Source organism: Arvicanthis niloticus, chromosome 1 (genome assembly GCF_011762505.2).
Source record: "Arvicanthis niloticus isolate mArvNil1 chromosome 1, mArvNil1.pat.X, whole genome shotgun sequence".
Classification (NCBI taxonomy): Eukaryota; Metazoa; Chordata; class Mammalia; order Rodentia; family Muridae; genus Arvicanthis; species Arvicanthis niloticus.
Window position 1 is genome coordinate 39265510 of NC_047658.1, and position 15226 is coordinate 39280735.

The 15226-nt window shown below is 41.5% G+C and overlaps 1 protein-coding gene across 1 annotated transcript in view; it reads left to right on the top strand.

Annotated features, from left to right (window-relative positions):
* The window catches only part of Cers3 (ceramide synthase 3), a 78354-nt gene that overhangs the window by 42088 nt on the left and 21040 nt on the right, over positions 1 to 15226 (top strand). The window contains 4 exon segments of the mRNA XM_034506834.2: positions 576 to 668; positions 1855 to 1983; positions 5317 to 5423; positions 10811 to 10964. Coding sequence (XP_034362725.2) covers positions 576 to 668; positions 1855 to 1983; positions 5317 to 5423; positions 10811 to 10964 — 483 coding nt within the window.

The window sequence follows — 15226 nt, forward strand, 5'->3', positions numbered from 1 at the left end:
GCTTCTTTGGCATGATAGCCCAGCTTTCTTAAACAGTGCTCATGAAATCTATGCTTCAATTAATTGACTATTGTCCTTTTGGCCAAATACCAAGATTAAATCCATTGCAGGAGGAGACCAAGTGAGGCCGTAGACATTAAAGGGGTGTGTTTAGGTAACAGTCCATTACACTAAATCCCACGTCTCCATTTACCTCTATGTCACAAGCAATTCCCTACCATAACGACACTAAGAAATATTCTAGCAGTTGAAATTTAATTACTTTTATTCAGAAGACAATTTTAGAGCCTTTAAATAATTGCATATCTAACATAACTTACATTAAGCTAAAATTAGGCATTCACATCAATAGCATTATTTAACATGTCTTAGTCAAAACATTTCTCTTGGTTTAGAATACTTAGTTCTCTACTCTTTCAAAAAGTAAACACCTTGACAGTTCATCTGTGATTCCTTTGGGGGAATTTAAGTCATTGCAGTTTCTTGCAATTATATGGAGCACAAATGGGTGTCAATATATTAAACTACTTGCTTGTGAGGTTGCACTGGAGTTATGAATGTTCTCTTTTCCTCAGCCTTTGCTGCAGTCCCAGTACTGGTACTACATTTTGGAGATGAGTTTTTATTGGTCACTGGTGTTTAGCCTGGGTTCTGATATCAAGAGGAAGGTATGTTCCACAAAAGAAGTTTACAAAACTTCTTTTATCCATTTCTTCAATTTTTTCATTCCTTTACCCCTAACTCTACCTGTGAATTGTATTTTGTGCATAGTTAGTTCTAGCTCCTTGACTGCTTTTGCTTGTGATAATGCATAGACAAATTCAAACGATACCCGTGTTTTGATGGCTTGATAAATGCCTGTAGAAAAACAGAGAAACTTTGTTTAAAGCTGTTTTCCTGGTCTGCAAATACCCTCCTTTCTATTTCCTGTGGTGTTGGAGGAAAGCTTGTTAGTATAATGACTTTAACACTGTGCCTCAGCTTTTATTGATGGCAGACTGCTTTATAGAACCCTTTCTGGTGTTTTCAAAGACTTTGGCATGGCTACCACCTCCCACCCCATAACTCCACAGTTATCCCTCTGAGAAACCTTGTTTACACTTCCGTGGCTTTGCTTTATTTACAGGAAAACTGAGTTGCAGGTATTAGTAGTGTGCCCCCCGAGGTGACAGTGTGATACATTTCAGGGCTGTCTGGTTTACTGCCTCCCTGGGTCAGTTGTCATGTTAGACCCTGAGTGCAGCCCAAAGATTTTCCTCAGCAAATTAAATCAAATGAGAAGCAGTGTTGGTGACTTAAGTGTAGAATTCTAGCACAGAGAAATGTGTGTTTAATAAGTAAAGTTAAGATCAGCTAAATATTAGATTAAATGGTGCTGGCTGGATTAAATGTTCTTTGAGTCGAAGGCTGGTGCAGCCTTCACTAGCAGGTCCACTGCAGTCCATAGGTATCTTCCAAGAAAATTCACAGAATCTGAGAATACAGTGTATGGAGTCGTGGACAGAATATTAGAAGTTACAGTTAGACAAGGGTTACGTGCTGTCTCCGAGTTAAATTACTTCATCAATAAGGATGACACTAGCCCTGGTTCCCTCACAATGACCCTGTTAAGAAAAACACACATATGTATATAGACATATATATATATATATATATATATATATATATATAAATATATATATATTTTAAATATATATATATATATATATATATTTAAGTGTATATAATATATATTAAATTCTAAATGTCCAAACATGCAAATGTAAGTTACTGGTAACATTAATATTCTCTCTTCCAGTCACTGGGAAATAACTGCTTTTGCTTAATGGCTTCCATTTCTCTCTCATTATGCAGGATTTCCTTGCTAATGTCATCCACCACCTGGCTGCTATTAGTCTGATGAGCTTCTCCTGGTGTGCTAATTACATTCGCAGTGGGACCCTCGTGATGTTTGTTCATGATATATCTGACATTTGGCTAGAGGTAAATGTTTACCATTTAAAAGATAATAACAGTGCCATGTCCTGGTTTTCTCTAAGTGCTCACAGAAAGAATTATCTGTGAGTGATTTGGCAGGGCCCTGTGTCCTGAAAACACCCAACGTCTAAGAAGGTGCAGTCTCCCAGACCCTTTGAGATGAAGCCTCTCGGTGCATGTTTTTCCAGTCTCTACAGTGTGCAAATGAGACTGGTTTGGGTGACTCTGTTCATGGCAGCTGCATGCTTCTGCCCATTCAGGAAGTGATAGGAGATAGCTGAATAAAAAAACAAATTCAAGTTTTTTAGAGGCAAAACTTGGAACTGGATTCTCAAGGTTGGACAGCACTCTCAGCTACTTACAGCAGAGGCTGACTGTGACTACTCACTCCGCCATTCCTCCAGCCCCATCTCCTGCTGTAGGGAACTGGTGTTTGTCAAAGGGCATTCATTTTCTAAGGGAGAAAGAAGGCTTAGAGTGTGTCCTGAAGCAGAGAACACTGAGACAAAAGCCTTCCTATTTCTACTCCAGGACTGTCCTTGGCCTCTGTGTTAGCATCAGTTCCTGCTGGCATGGGCTTGTGATTGAATGGTTCTTTCTCTGTGCAGTCTCCTGCTATAGTTACAACAGCATTTCCCAGGACCAGTTAACTCACTTCAGTGTACTGATTCACAACAAACCCAGGGACGACAATGCTGGACTACTTCGTACTTGGGTTTGCTCCTTGGAGTGCTAATAATTCAATATAGGTTGATATGGAAGAAATTAAATCTAATAGAATTTCATTCTTCCAGATTCAGAGTTGAGCTTTTGATAATGTACAAGAGAGCAAATCTACTTTTCTGGGCTTCATGTGATTCTTCTCTGCACCCCCTCAGCCCCCATTTTTATATGTTTTTACAAATTTGAAAACCAGAGGTTAGAGAGATGGCTTAGCAGTTAAGAACACTGGATATTCTTCCAGAGGTCCTGAGTTCACTTACCAGCAACCACATAGTGGTTGACAACCACTGTAGTGGGATCTGATACACTCTTCTGGCATGCACCATATATGAACACAGAACGCTTCTACATAAATGAATAAAAAATTAAAGCAACAACAATAAAAACAAAATATGAAAACCATTCTTAAGGCCTGGCTAGATGTAGCCCATGAACTGGAAGGTAATTTGCCCACCCTACTTAATAAATAACCAGAAGTCATTGGAAGTCACATCAAAGCAACTGGCCTCCATGTATACTATTCTCAGCATAGAGTGGGTTAGCTATCATTCATGCTTCAGGGTGGCAGGCTCAGCAGAGCAGGGCTGTGCCAGGGTTGTGTCCTATTGCGTTCTGGACATGGCCACCTCTGCCACAAGCACCCCTTTCTCTGGTCCCATCAGTGACCTTGGCTGAAAAGCAAGGCTACATTGGGCCTGAGTGAAGAATTCCATACCCTTGTCTTACTTCTGAACCCTCATTTGCTCAGCTTTGGTGTATGCAGCATTAAAATTCTTCCGTTGTATGTTTAAGGGAAAGGGAGAGGTTAAAGCTCTGGCTCTGAATGCTTGGTTTTCTTAGCTTCCCCGCTACCTTGTCACAGACATAACTCCCTAAGAGACTTGGGCAAATTACTTAGTGTTTTGTTTTCTAGCCCCAGCTGTAACATGAGAAGTCATATCAACCCCTTATGGTATATTATAATGTTAGCTCATTACTGTTTGAACATTTTCCAAGTTTTTGGGGAAAAAAAAAGAGGGGGGATGGCATGTCAGACTTCAAGGTCCCTTCATGGTTAAAATATAAGCACAGCCTCATGTTGTTACTAAATCATGAGTCATTCTTGATCCACAGTCGTCATCTAAGTCAAGGCTCATACCCAAGGCTAGCACCTTCCATCAACAGCTGGGGGTGGAGACAGCACTGTGTGGTGGTGGGAGGCAAGGCCTCCTTTTACAGTGTTCTCCCAAGGACTATGACCCATGGTTTCTTTGAATAGTTGTCAAGTGTTCACTTTCTCAATCAAGTTCTAATTGAACCCAGAGCTGGTGCTGCCTTTGCTCATGTGGACTCCCCTCATCTTTGTAAGACCAGGTGCTGCGTCCCTTAGCTCTTCCTGTGCAACAACAAACCCTCCTTCCACACCTACAACTCTTTCTCATACATCCCTTGTTTATTGCCTTTTCTTGGCGTCTTTCGGATCTTCTCTGATCCTCTCCATGTCCCAGTTTGGATCCAGTACCCAACATTTTTATGTACCCTGATAGATACCTAGTATTTATTACCATTTAATACCATTTGGTATTTTATCATTACCCAGCCAAGAAGCTATTGAGGGTATTGACAACAGTGACATCTTGGCCTCATGAGTGGGCTCACAGAGATTCTAATACCTGGGCATATATCCAGCTCCCCACCTTGGCACAGCTTTTGACCTTGAAGGTAGCTATGCACTCCATTCTCGTCATTCTCAGACTCTGGTCTTTGCCTCTTATCCAGGCCCCTTTACTGGATATACTGGCTTTCTATATTAGCTGTTGAAGCTGTTCCCATTGTACCTTCTGCTACCCCCACAGGATGTCATCATCCTTGGTAAGTTTTGGAAAGCATGGTAAATGCAATCCAGACACTTCTGGAGGATATACATGTTGCCTTTCCTGTTCAAGAAAGATCTTGAGGCTCCAAAATGTAATTTCTGAACCTTTCAAGTCTAAGCCATGTTCCCTTGTATTAATGACTTCTCTGTTGGTCTGACCAAAATACCATGACCAAAAGCAATTTAAGACGGAGTTTATTTTGGTGTATAGTTCTGGTTAGATATCCACAATAGTGGAGAAGACACTCAGCAGGAGTAGGAAGCTGAGACTCTCTATCTCAAGTGCGCACAGGAAACAGAGAATGAGCAGTAAGTGGACCAAGATATTATTATACCTCAAATCCAATACACAGTCCTGTCCTTCCTCCAGTAAGGCTGGGTCTTCTAAAAAGCTCTATAACCTCCTCAAGTAATGCCACCAACGGCCAATCTCATCTCACCTATGTTCCCATCGATGGCTCAGACCTTCCCCAGGTAGCTCTCAAGCAAGACCTCATCCAATTGTTTTTAAAATTTATGCCATGAGGGCTGGAGATGGCTCAGCCGTTAAGAGCATCGACTGCTCTTCCAGAGGTCCTGAGTTCAATTCCCAGCAACCACGTGGTGGCTTACAACCATCTGTAATGGAATCTGATACCCTCTTCTGGTGTGTCTGAAGACAGCTACAGTGTATTCACATACATAAAATAAATAATAATAAATGTAAAAAAATTTATGCCATGAACATTTTAACTGAATGTAGCTCCTCTCTTCACTTTCAGTCTGCTAAGATGTTTTCCTATGCTGGATGGAAGCAAACCTGTAACACCCTGTTCTTCATCTTCGCCATCGTGTTTTTCATTAGCCGATTCATTATTTTTCCATTCTGGTGAGTAGACAAGGCCCCATATCCTGCCTGTGACAGTCACACCAGCATCCCTTCACAGCTTTACTAAAAACAAAACACTGTAGCTTTATGTGTAAGATGGTGACATGGGGAGTGGACAATCATACATGTGCACACATGTCTGAGTGGACAATCAATCACACATGTGCATATGTGTCTGAGTGGACAATCACACATGTGCACACATATCTGAGTTCATGCTGGGAGACTGTCAGGAAGACCAGTCCCGTGATGGGCCTTCTTATTCTTTGACCAAAACAGAAGCAGCATAGAGTGATATTGGGCCATCCTTTTTTAAGGTCCTGAAAAATAATAGTCTCTGGCCAGTACCACAGTGGCCCCACCCCTTCACACCCTGTTCTGGCAGAGAATGTTCAGAAGGCACATCTGTCCACTCCAAAGCTGCTCCTTCTGGTGGAGCAGAGCCTAGCCAGTTCTGCAGCGGCGGTGGGGTTGGGGGGTAGGGGGATTTGGGGGGTTGGGGGGTAGGAGGTGGGTGGCGGCTACTCTCCCGAAGTGGTTATTCTCTCTCCTGTTTAGGAGAGGAGGGTACAGGATGCAGTTGGAACAAGAGTGTAAGTGAGGGTGATAGTTATACTTGCCATGTTCTGAGAGCCTACTGTGTACTGAGCCCTTTCTGAAGCACCAAGATCAGTGCCTGTAACTCCCAGATGAGGTAGGCAGGGAGTTCTCATTTCACAGATGAACTGGGGCCCAGAGGTGTGAAGGCAGGCCTTGAAATCTGTGACCTCTGACCTACATCTCCTACACGCCAGAGCCCCGCCTTTGGCCCCACCTCTCTACCTAGGCTGGGCTCTTCCAGAGTCATTTGCATTTTAATGGCTGCTTCTGCCTTTCCAGGAGTTCAGCAATTTGCCAGCCTGGCTGTGGGACTCCCTAACTTTCTGTTTACAGGGGTGTGGTGAGTCCCACCCCATCATAAAGGAACCAGGACAAACGGTATCTTGCCAGATCCAGCTATGAAGAGTTGTGCTGAATGTCTCACTACCGTTCTAAAATCAGCTTTCCCAGTTGCTTTTTCTTTTTCATTTTTTTATTTTATATTTTATTTACATTTCAGATGCCATCCCCTTTCCCCATTTCCCCTCCCTAGAAAACCCCTATCCCATGTCCCCTTTTCCTTTTTGCTTTTATACAGTTTTTTTTTAAAGTGTTAATCAAAGGCTTTATAAGTTTGGTATTGCACAATCAGAAGTGTAACCCACTACCCAACCTAGATATATAAACTGTCTTTGACTGGTGGAGACACATGGACATCTGCCTCCATGTTCCCCCCCCCCCCCATCTCTTTCTCTCTCTCATCACCTTGCTTCTCCTCTCCCTCATCTTCTCCTCTCCTTACTCCATCTCTTCCTCTCAGTACTCCTTCCCCCTTAGCTCCTCCTACATATCACCCTTCCTGTTAAAATAACACTTTTCTCTCAAAATACAATTAGAGCATAATTACACCAATTTGTACCAGTGAGGTACAAGATAGTCCTAATACCCAGTCCATCATTTTGTTGACTAACCAGAACCTCTGTCGTCTCTCCTAACTAAAACACTTAGTTTTGAACCTGGCTTTTTTCTTGGCTTAGAATAAATGTCAGCTGAAAACCTTCCCAGTTGCTCTTAAAAGGAAAGCCACACCCCTGTGAAAAGCTCTGTGAATATCTCCACCCACCTCCGGTGCTTCCTGTATTGCCACCCTTCCCTGCCACTTCTCTCCCCTAAACAAATTTTAAATGACAGAACTCTCAACATGGAGGAAAGTGCCAGTGAGGCTCCTTCAACATCCTGAATTTCCCATCGTGCCTCCCTGGGGGATTCTGTATATACAGTGAAAGAGTCCCCCTCCACCACAGTCCTATCTTCTGCCTTCACTTCCCACAAGCAGAAGCAAGGACACCAGTCTCTCTTTAGTGAGAATCCTCTCCTATGACCCATGCCCCACTCTTTCTTTCCGTGAATTAAAGTGAGTGATTTGTATGTTTGATAGTTCACATTATCTGGTAAACTGTGAAAAGAATGTTTATCTAGTATTTGTCTCACTTTTGGCACTGACAGATTTTTGGTAGGGGACGGGGTAAGGGGCAAGTACTTGAGAAGAACACAGATGACCACAGGATGTGGCTATGGCTTTGGGAATCTGCGGGCTGGTGAGCCACGCCCCCCTCCCCCCCCCCCCCCCCCCCCCCCCGGGACAACTGACGCTGCAGAGCAGGCCACAGTCAGCCCAGATGCTAAGCCCACACGAACCCAGGTTATAAATTCAAGGGTAATCAGAATAGCACCGGCACCTTTATTCTGGGGAGGTAAACAAGCACAAAACATACAAATGTCATGATATGAGCTGGTCATTACTCTGTGTAGATTCTTGCCTAGCGTGCACAGGACCCTGGGTTCAATCTTCAATACTAGAGATTTAAAGAATTTTAAAAAAGAAAAAGAGAGGTAGTAGCAACATGTAAGTTACCCACAATCAGTAAGTAACCTCATACCCATGAGGGAGGGCATGTCCCTGTAATGACATTCATCATTTTATACAATGAATATAGGTTAATACATTCCTTAACAGAAAATAGTCAGGTATCATATAAAAACAGCCCACAAAAGAACAAATGAAAATAGTGATATATAAACATAGTGGCTTCATATAAAGTAAAATGTTAATATAAACAGGCAGTGCTCTTTTCCATGGAGACTGGCAGAACAGAGCATTGCTCAGGATCGAGGGAGTGATGATGACCCATCACACTGGGCACAGGATGCAATGTACGTTGTACGTCTTTCAGGAAAGCAACTGAGCAATATACTGTCACGTGCAGTGAGTGCAATGTCTGACTCGGCTCCAGGAGTTTAGCTCCTCTAAAGGGAGAACTGGACAATCTTACTATGTTTCTCAAGTAATTCCCACCATGTTCTTTATAATATAATAAAAATTTGGGAAAGAACTTTAACTGTCTTATCAGGGAAAAGTTAAGTCGTAGTGTGTTCGTGGAATGGATCTTGTGCAGCTGTGACAATGGCAAACTATGGCTTAGACTCACCTCTAGCTCACACTCTGGTTTGTTAATAAAGCTTTATTGACATTCACCTAGACACTCATTAATTTATATGCAAGGTGCCATATAGCTGTTCTTTTCTTACAATGACAGTTAAGCAGCTGTAACAGAGACCAGATGACCAGTAGCCTGAAGTATTTATTATCTTTTCCTTTTTATTTTTATTACTTCTTTTATTTTTTGAGATCATTTCCCTCTTCCCTTTCCTCCAAACTCTCCCATGGTTTCTTTCAAATTCATGGTCTCTTTTTTTTATTAATTATTGTTATACACACACATTGTATGTATGTATGTATGTATATATTATTATTATTATTATTATTATTATTATTATTATTATTATTATATACATACATAGATCTCAATACATAAATACAACCTGCTCAGTCAGTATAATGTTGTATGTACTTATGTACTTAGCATTGGATACTGTGTCACTGTGCCCTTCCCTGGGGAAGATTGTGCTGTCAGCTGTGAGCATTTTTTAGTTGCCTGTAGTTCTTTGTGTAGGGTTGAGGTCTTGTCGTCTTTCTCCGTCCACGTGAGCATGTCTGTTGTTGTTGTCCTTGTTCATATCATGTTTAAGGAGTCATGCTGGTGAGACTTTATGGGTGTGATTTCGGACATTCCTAGAAGACTCAATGTCACAGCAAACTCCCTGACCCTCTGGCTAATGCAATCTTCCCACCCTCTTCTCAGTAACCCCTGATGCATAAGGGAGTTGAACTGTAAATGTGTCCACTGGGACTGGGTTCCATGACTCTGCATTTTGATTGCTTGTATATTTCTATAATGGTCCCCATCTGTTGCGGAGAGCAGTTTCCTTGATAAAGGTTAAGAGCTATCCTTATGTGTGAGCTATCCTTATGTGTGGGTATAAGGTCAAATTTTAGACTGTAGTTAGTGATTATACTGGTTTAGTGAGGTGATGGCCAAGGAATCTTTTTCAGGATCTGTGATGTCACTAGCCCTGTGTAGAACAGAAGTTTCCTTGCTTCTATTATATAGCTACATTCATTGAGATAAAAAGGTATCTGTGACATGGAATAGGAAAATCAGGGTACCAAATCATATATGTATTGTTATCCTTGACGTATGAAGTCATGTGGGTGGAAGAAAATATCCTAAAATATCATCAGGTTTTTAGGCATTTTTAAAATGTATTTTGAATTTCTAAAAAGATTAAATAAAGTTTTATTTTTGAATTAAAAAGTAAACTTAAGTGATGTCTGCATGAAAATGGCTGAGTTACATGATGAGTTTTTGAACTGGCAGAACCTGAACTTGAGATATCAGTTGAAAGGTGGGGAGCAGAGAAGTTGTACCTTCTGAGGGTGGAGAGAGGATGGCCGTAGAGGGATAGATACATCAGGGCATTCCTAGGTAGTGGTCTGCTCTGTATCCCAATGCTCACTGAACTCTATGCCAAACCCCAGGAAATTTGACTGTCTGTTCATTTAAAAATTAAATTATTAGTGTATTAAGAAAAAAAGGAAGACAAGACACTAAAACTATAGTGTCATTTAACAGGCTAGACTATGGACAATTTTTTTCTTGTTTCTTGTTTTCTCAGATTAAATGAACAAATTATTTTTTTTATAAGTGAATAGATGCTGATAAGCCAACCTTTCTAGATACCCTAAAATCACAGTTATATGAGGTTTGCTGAAAGAACAGTTAGCTTTTTATCCTGGAGTAAGAGCTGAAGGTGCCATGTATCTTGATACATAGGAGGCAGCTAAAATTGTGTTCAGGAGTCTGTGCACACAATGGACAGGAGGGCAGTTCACTTTAGGAGATGGAAGCAATCATGAAGTGTATGTTTGGGGAGGGATGCTGAAGACTGAATCCTGGCCTTGTGTATGCTAAGTATCTGCTGTCAGGGAACTACATCCTGGTCCTCTCAAGCCATGGTTGGCATCAAGAAAATGAAACCATGTCATAAGGTGCCACAGGTAAGCATGTGTTGTCTCACTTTCTTCCATGGCTTCTCTCTTCCTGGAAGCTAAAGGGGGACCATGGAAGCTTTTCTGTTTTCAAAGGAAAACAGAGCAGGGGCTTTCAAGCAAACAGTGGCATAGAACATTTTTTTGTTGCCATTTTTTTCTCAGGAGACAGGCCATTCTTTTTGATTGTCTGCTATATATGATAGAAATGGTAACATCACCTTTTCTTTCCTATAGAGAATTTTCTGGATATCTTTTAATATTAAGTACTGGTGTACTTTGGGGAGGAAAAAATGTGTTTTCTCAGTGTGATTCACCAGTGCTTTGACCAAAGTGTTTTCCTACCTGTTCCCCACAGGATTCTATACTGCACCCTGATCCTGCCTTTGCACTATCTCCAGCCCTTCTTCTCCTACATCTTCCTCAACCTCCAGCTCATGATCCTTCAAGGCCTTCATGTTTACTGGGGTTACTTAATCTTGAAGATGCTCAACAGATGCATATTCACACAGGTAAGGCTCCCCAAGCCGGAGGCATTTCTATGTTGCAGTCTCAATTGTTGAATATGGTGTTCACTTGGCTCACTGGTTTGGCGATTCTGCTTGGCCAACAAGCTCCGGGCTCTGCCTTTCTGATGTTGAGATTACAGATGTGTTTCACTGCTGTGTGCAGCTTTCACGTGTGTGCTAGGGTTCTGACCTCAAGTTCTCATGCAAGGACTTTACTGCTGACCCATCTCCCCAGCCCCAGATAAGCTTTTAGATGACGAGTGGATGACATTTCAGAGCTTTTTATTTCTTTTCTGAACTTCCAGTTTGTATGTAACACGTTTTCCATGAGCTTGCTTCTGCTTTTGGAATATTGCCCATCATTTGGCTGTAGTTTGTTTCTGGGAAAAAAAAAAAAAAAACTTTTGCTAAATACAGCCACACATTGTTTAACTACAGATCATGTTCATAGATGCATTGCTGGATGATTAAGTCATTATGTGACCTCACACAGACCTATTTGGTACTGACTGCTCCATACTTAGGCTATATGGTATAGCATACTGCTCCTAGGGGCAAGGTGAACATAACATCATGAGGATAATTGAAACACAAGATAAAATGATGAGGGACTCTATACATTGAGATGTATGAGGCTGGGCTAGAGCAGCACAGCAATGCCTTTACAATATTCTCCTATATAAATATGAAAAAGGGTTTCACTGTATGATAATTATGAGTTATACAGTAAATACATAAGTAATATTCATTAGTCATCAAGTTCTATATTTTATGCATTAGTATCTCTGCTGTAATTTTATGCATCCAGCAGTACATCAGGTTTGCTTACACCATCATCACCCCACATGTGCAAGTAACATATTTTGCTTCAGTGTCAAGACAGCTACTGCCCCTCTGAATAATGGGCACTTGTTACCATCAGTCATTGTGCCCTTACAGGACTAGCAGTACATGTGATTTCAAGACTAAAAGATGGTTGTGTAATACACTACTATAATACAAATTCCTAATACCCTTTGGAAACTTGACAGTTTATGTTTGTTCATTTTGTATTTGCTCTGGACTTTTAATTTCTGAAGTAGTAAGGGCAGGACTTGAGAAATGCACAAGATGCAATCACTGACTTAAGGAAGTGATCCACTCACTAGCTACAAGTACAGTGTGTGAAGTATGCTGAACAGCTGGCTTGGGCCTTGTTCTGGAGGCAGAAGTCACTGGTTCTGAGGACCAGCATTGAGTCTCCTGCTGATGGGATTTGACTTGGAAGCAAATAAAGAAAGTCAGAATAGTCTTGTGTGCCTAAATGAAGTTCATTAAGCATCTTCCAGAGTGACAGAGCTGGTCTACTCTGGGGCGCCACTACCTGTGTATAACAGCCTTGTCCCACCAGTGAGGAGTTGTGTGTAACAAGTAGCTGCTTCATCAAATCTGATTTATTCATTTTCTACTGTAGTAAGTTTATCTGAAAGACCTCTAAAGAGGGAACAAATGAAGCGGGGATTGCTGTCACTGGCCTCTGAGTTCCTAGCCATCTCTGAGCCTCTAGATCTAGAGATTGGAGCTTAGGAATTAATCTTTATCTTATCTGGATCAGCATTTTTTAAGCCAAACCCTGAGATATTTTTGTTTTCCTTAAATTCCTGACATAGGTTTTGTTTGACATTTTTTTTTTCTAGAGACAGGGTCTTACTAGGTAGTCCTGGATGGCCTAAAACTTACTATGTAGACCACACTGGCTTATAGAGAGTCTCCTGCCTCTGCCTCCTGAGCACTGGGATTAAAGGTGTGAACCACACCTGGTTGCCAATTTTATTTTAAATTTGACTTTCCCTTAAAGTTGAGAGTACCAAGAAATTAACTTCCACTAAATGTTCTAGATCAGCATTCTAGCTCATGGGAATTCTAAATATTTTCCTATGAAAACATTACCTGGGCATGAAAAAGTTGAAGAAACAGAGATGAGGTTCCAAGCTGGAACTGATGCTTGCAGTAGTTAGCATAAAGACACAGGCTTCAGATAAACTTGTGGTCACATCTGGTCAGGCCTCCATGAACCTCCTATCCTTGTATAGAAATTGTCCTCATATTCACTGGTGAGTGACATAATTCTAGGTCTGGTAGGAAGCCATTGGCCACACTTGGAGGCCAGTAGACACCCTTGTTGGTTTCACTGTGACTTTCACATTTCTGATGTCTAACAGATCATGCCAGGCCCGATTAGAAATGCAGCAGTCTGGCAGACACTGAGTAGTAATCCCTGATTCCTCATGCAGTCCTTGGGAAAAGCTGTTTCCAATTGCAATCTGACAGGATCATGGCCCCACAGCCCTAATTCTTGCCATGCGCATGACTTCAGCTGGCTTGCACATGCGATCTCTTTTCTGCTGCAGTGGCAAAACTGGCTGTGAATCCAGCAAACTCCTCCAAAGCCGTTAAGTCTCCCTTTAAAGAATGGCATTTGAAGGCACAGTTGCATTGCAAAGGGAGAGAAGGGAGCAGAAAGTCTTAGAGGACCAAGGAAACCTACTGCCAACTCTGCTTCAAAAGCTTTTAGCATTTCACGCAACTTAAGTTGTTATGAAGCTGACTAATTCTTGGATACTTTAAAAATGGAATTATAGAAGTTTATAGACCTCCAAAAATGTCTTTTAAGTCTTACAGTAGAGATTAAGAATTTTTCTCTTCAATTCCTTTACATGCAGCAGGCTCTTAGAAAATACGAGAATATGTAGAGCTAGGTAATTTGGGGGAAACAAACCACACTTTTTTAGGTGCTGTTGTGTGACAAAAATTTTCCTGGGGAGATGCAACACACATGTCTACTCACCCCAGACAGACAAAGTATGGATACCACTAATGTCCAGTGTGATGAACCAATAAGTTTTATTGGGGTTACTTATAGGAATATGGGTAAAGGGTTACTTACAGGAGCAGAAATGGTTCACAGAAAGCTTTGTCATCAAATCCTGCCCCAGCTAGGTGGCAGCTCACCAAAGCTAAACTTAGAGCACACTGCACAGCCTGTAGGCAGCTTAACAGTTTGATGAGTGTCCTTTTCAGGTGCCTCAGTTGGCCTAAACCTCATCCAGACTTCCAGGCATTCAGGCTGGTCTGGTCTCACATTCTTATTTGCAGTTTGGCTTAGCTGGGTCTAAAAAGGATTCTACGCTTTTATTGCTTCCTCTAGCAGGGAGGGGTCTAGTGAATCCGGTCTGTTTCAGGGATTTCCTGAAGGTATTTTGAGTTGTTTACCTTCCTGTTTAAGGAGCTTCCATGCAAGATGGGAATGTTTCAATCCCAGAGGAAAATAATACACAGCAACTAGAGAGTTACAAAATAATGATTTAATAATTTCTGGATCCCATGTATTTGTATAGTAGGTTGAAGAGAAGGCTAAAATTAGTGTGTAATAGTCACTTCTTTTTCAAATCAGAGGCCTTGCATGCATATACCAAATGAGGGATGTCCTCTTCTTGCTTTTGTTCTTTAATAGCTGAAAGTAAGACTATCACTACAGGACTGGGGGCAGAAGATCAGTCTGTAAAGTGCTTGCCTTGCAAACAGGAGGACTGGAATTTAATCCTGGAACCCATAAGAAGTCAGGCATGACAACATATCTTATCATCTCAGTACTTGAGAGGCAGAGACAGAAGAGTCCCTTTGGTTTGCTGAGCAGCTAGTTCATCCTAATTGATGAGCTTTAGGCCAATGAGGACCGAAAGGAAGTGGATGGCACTCCTAAGGATGATGCCCAAGGTTACTACCTACCTACACAGATTGACACATGCACTCACACACCTCCATACATGTGCACTCACACACACATGAATATGCATACACGCATGAATAAAAAAGAATATAGCTACAATTTAAAGTTACATACATAGATCATGCTTAGTGGACATCCTGTTTCTTTGAAATAGACTTGACACTGAAACTTAATTCTTATAAAGTGGGTAGTTTTCTGATGACCTACCAACCCACATGTATCACGTGAGGAAACATGACAAGCTAACATATTCATCTTGGCATTCCATGCAAACACGAGAAGGGCTTTGAGAGGAAATCAGAAGCAACATAGCACACTTTTATTTAACATGAATTTAAGAGGATTTGATCATCCTTAAGCTCTCATCTGTGAATGTGACCATGGGCCCTGGCCAACTCAAGCATGTCTCTGTGACATCTTGTACTGGTGAATAGCCAAGATATTCGGGAGGAGCCAGAGAACACAGTCACCAGAGCCCAGTTGGAGACTGGCCTAT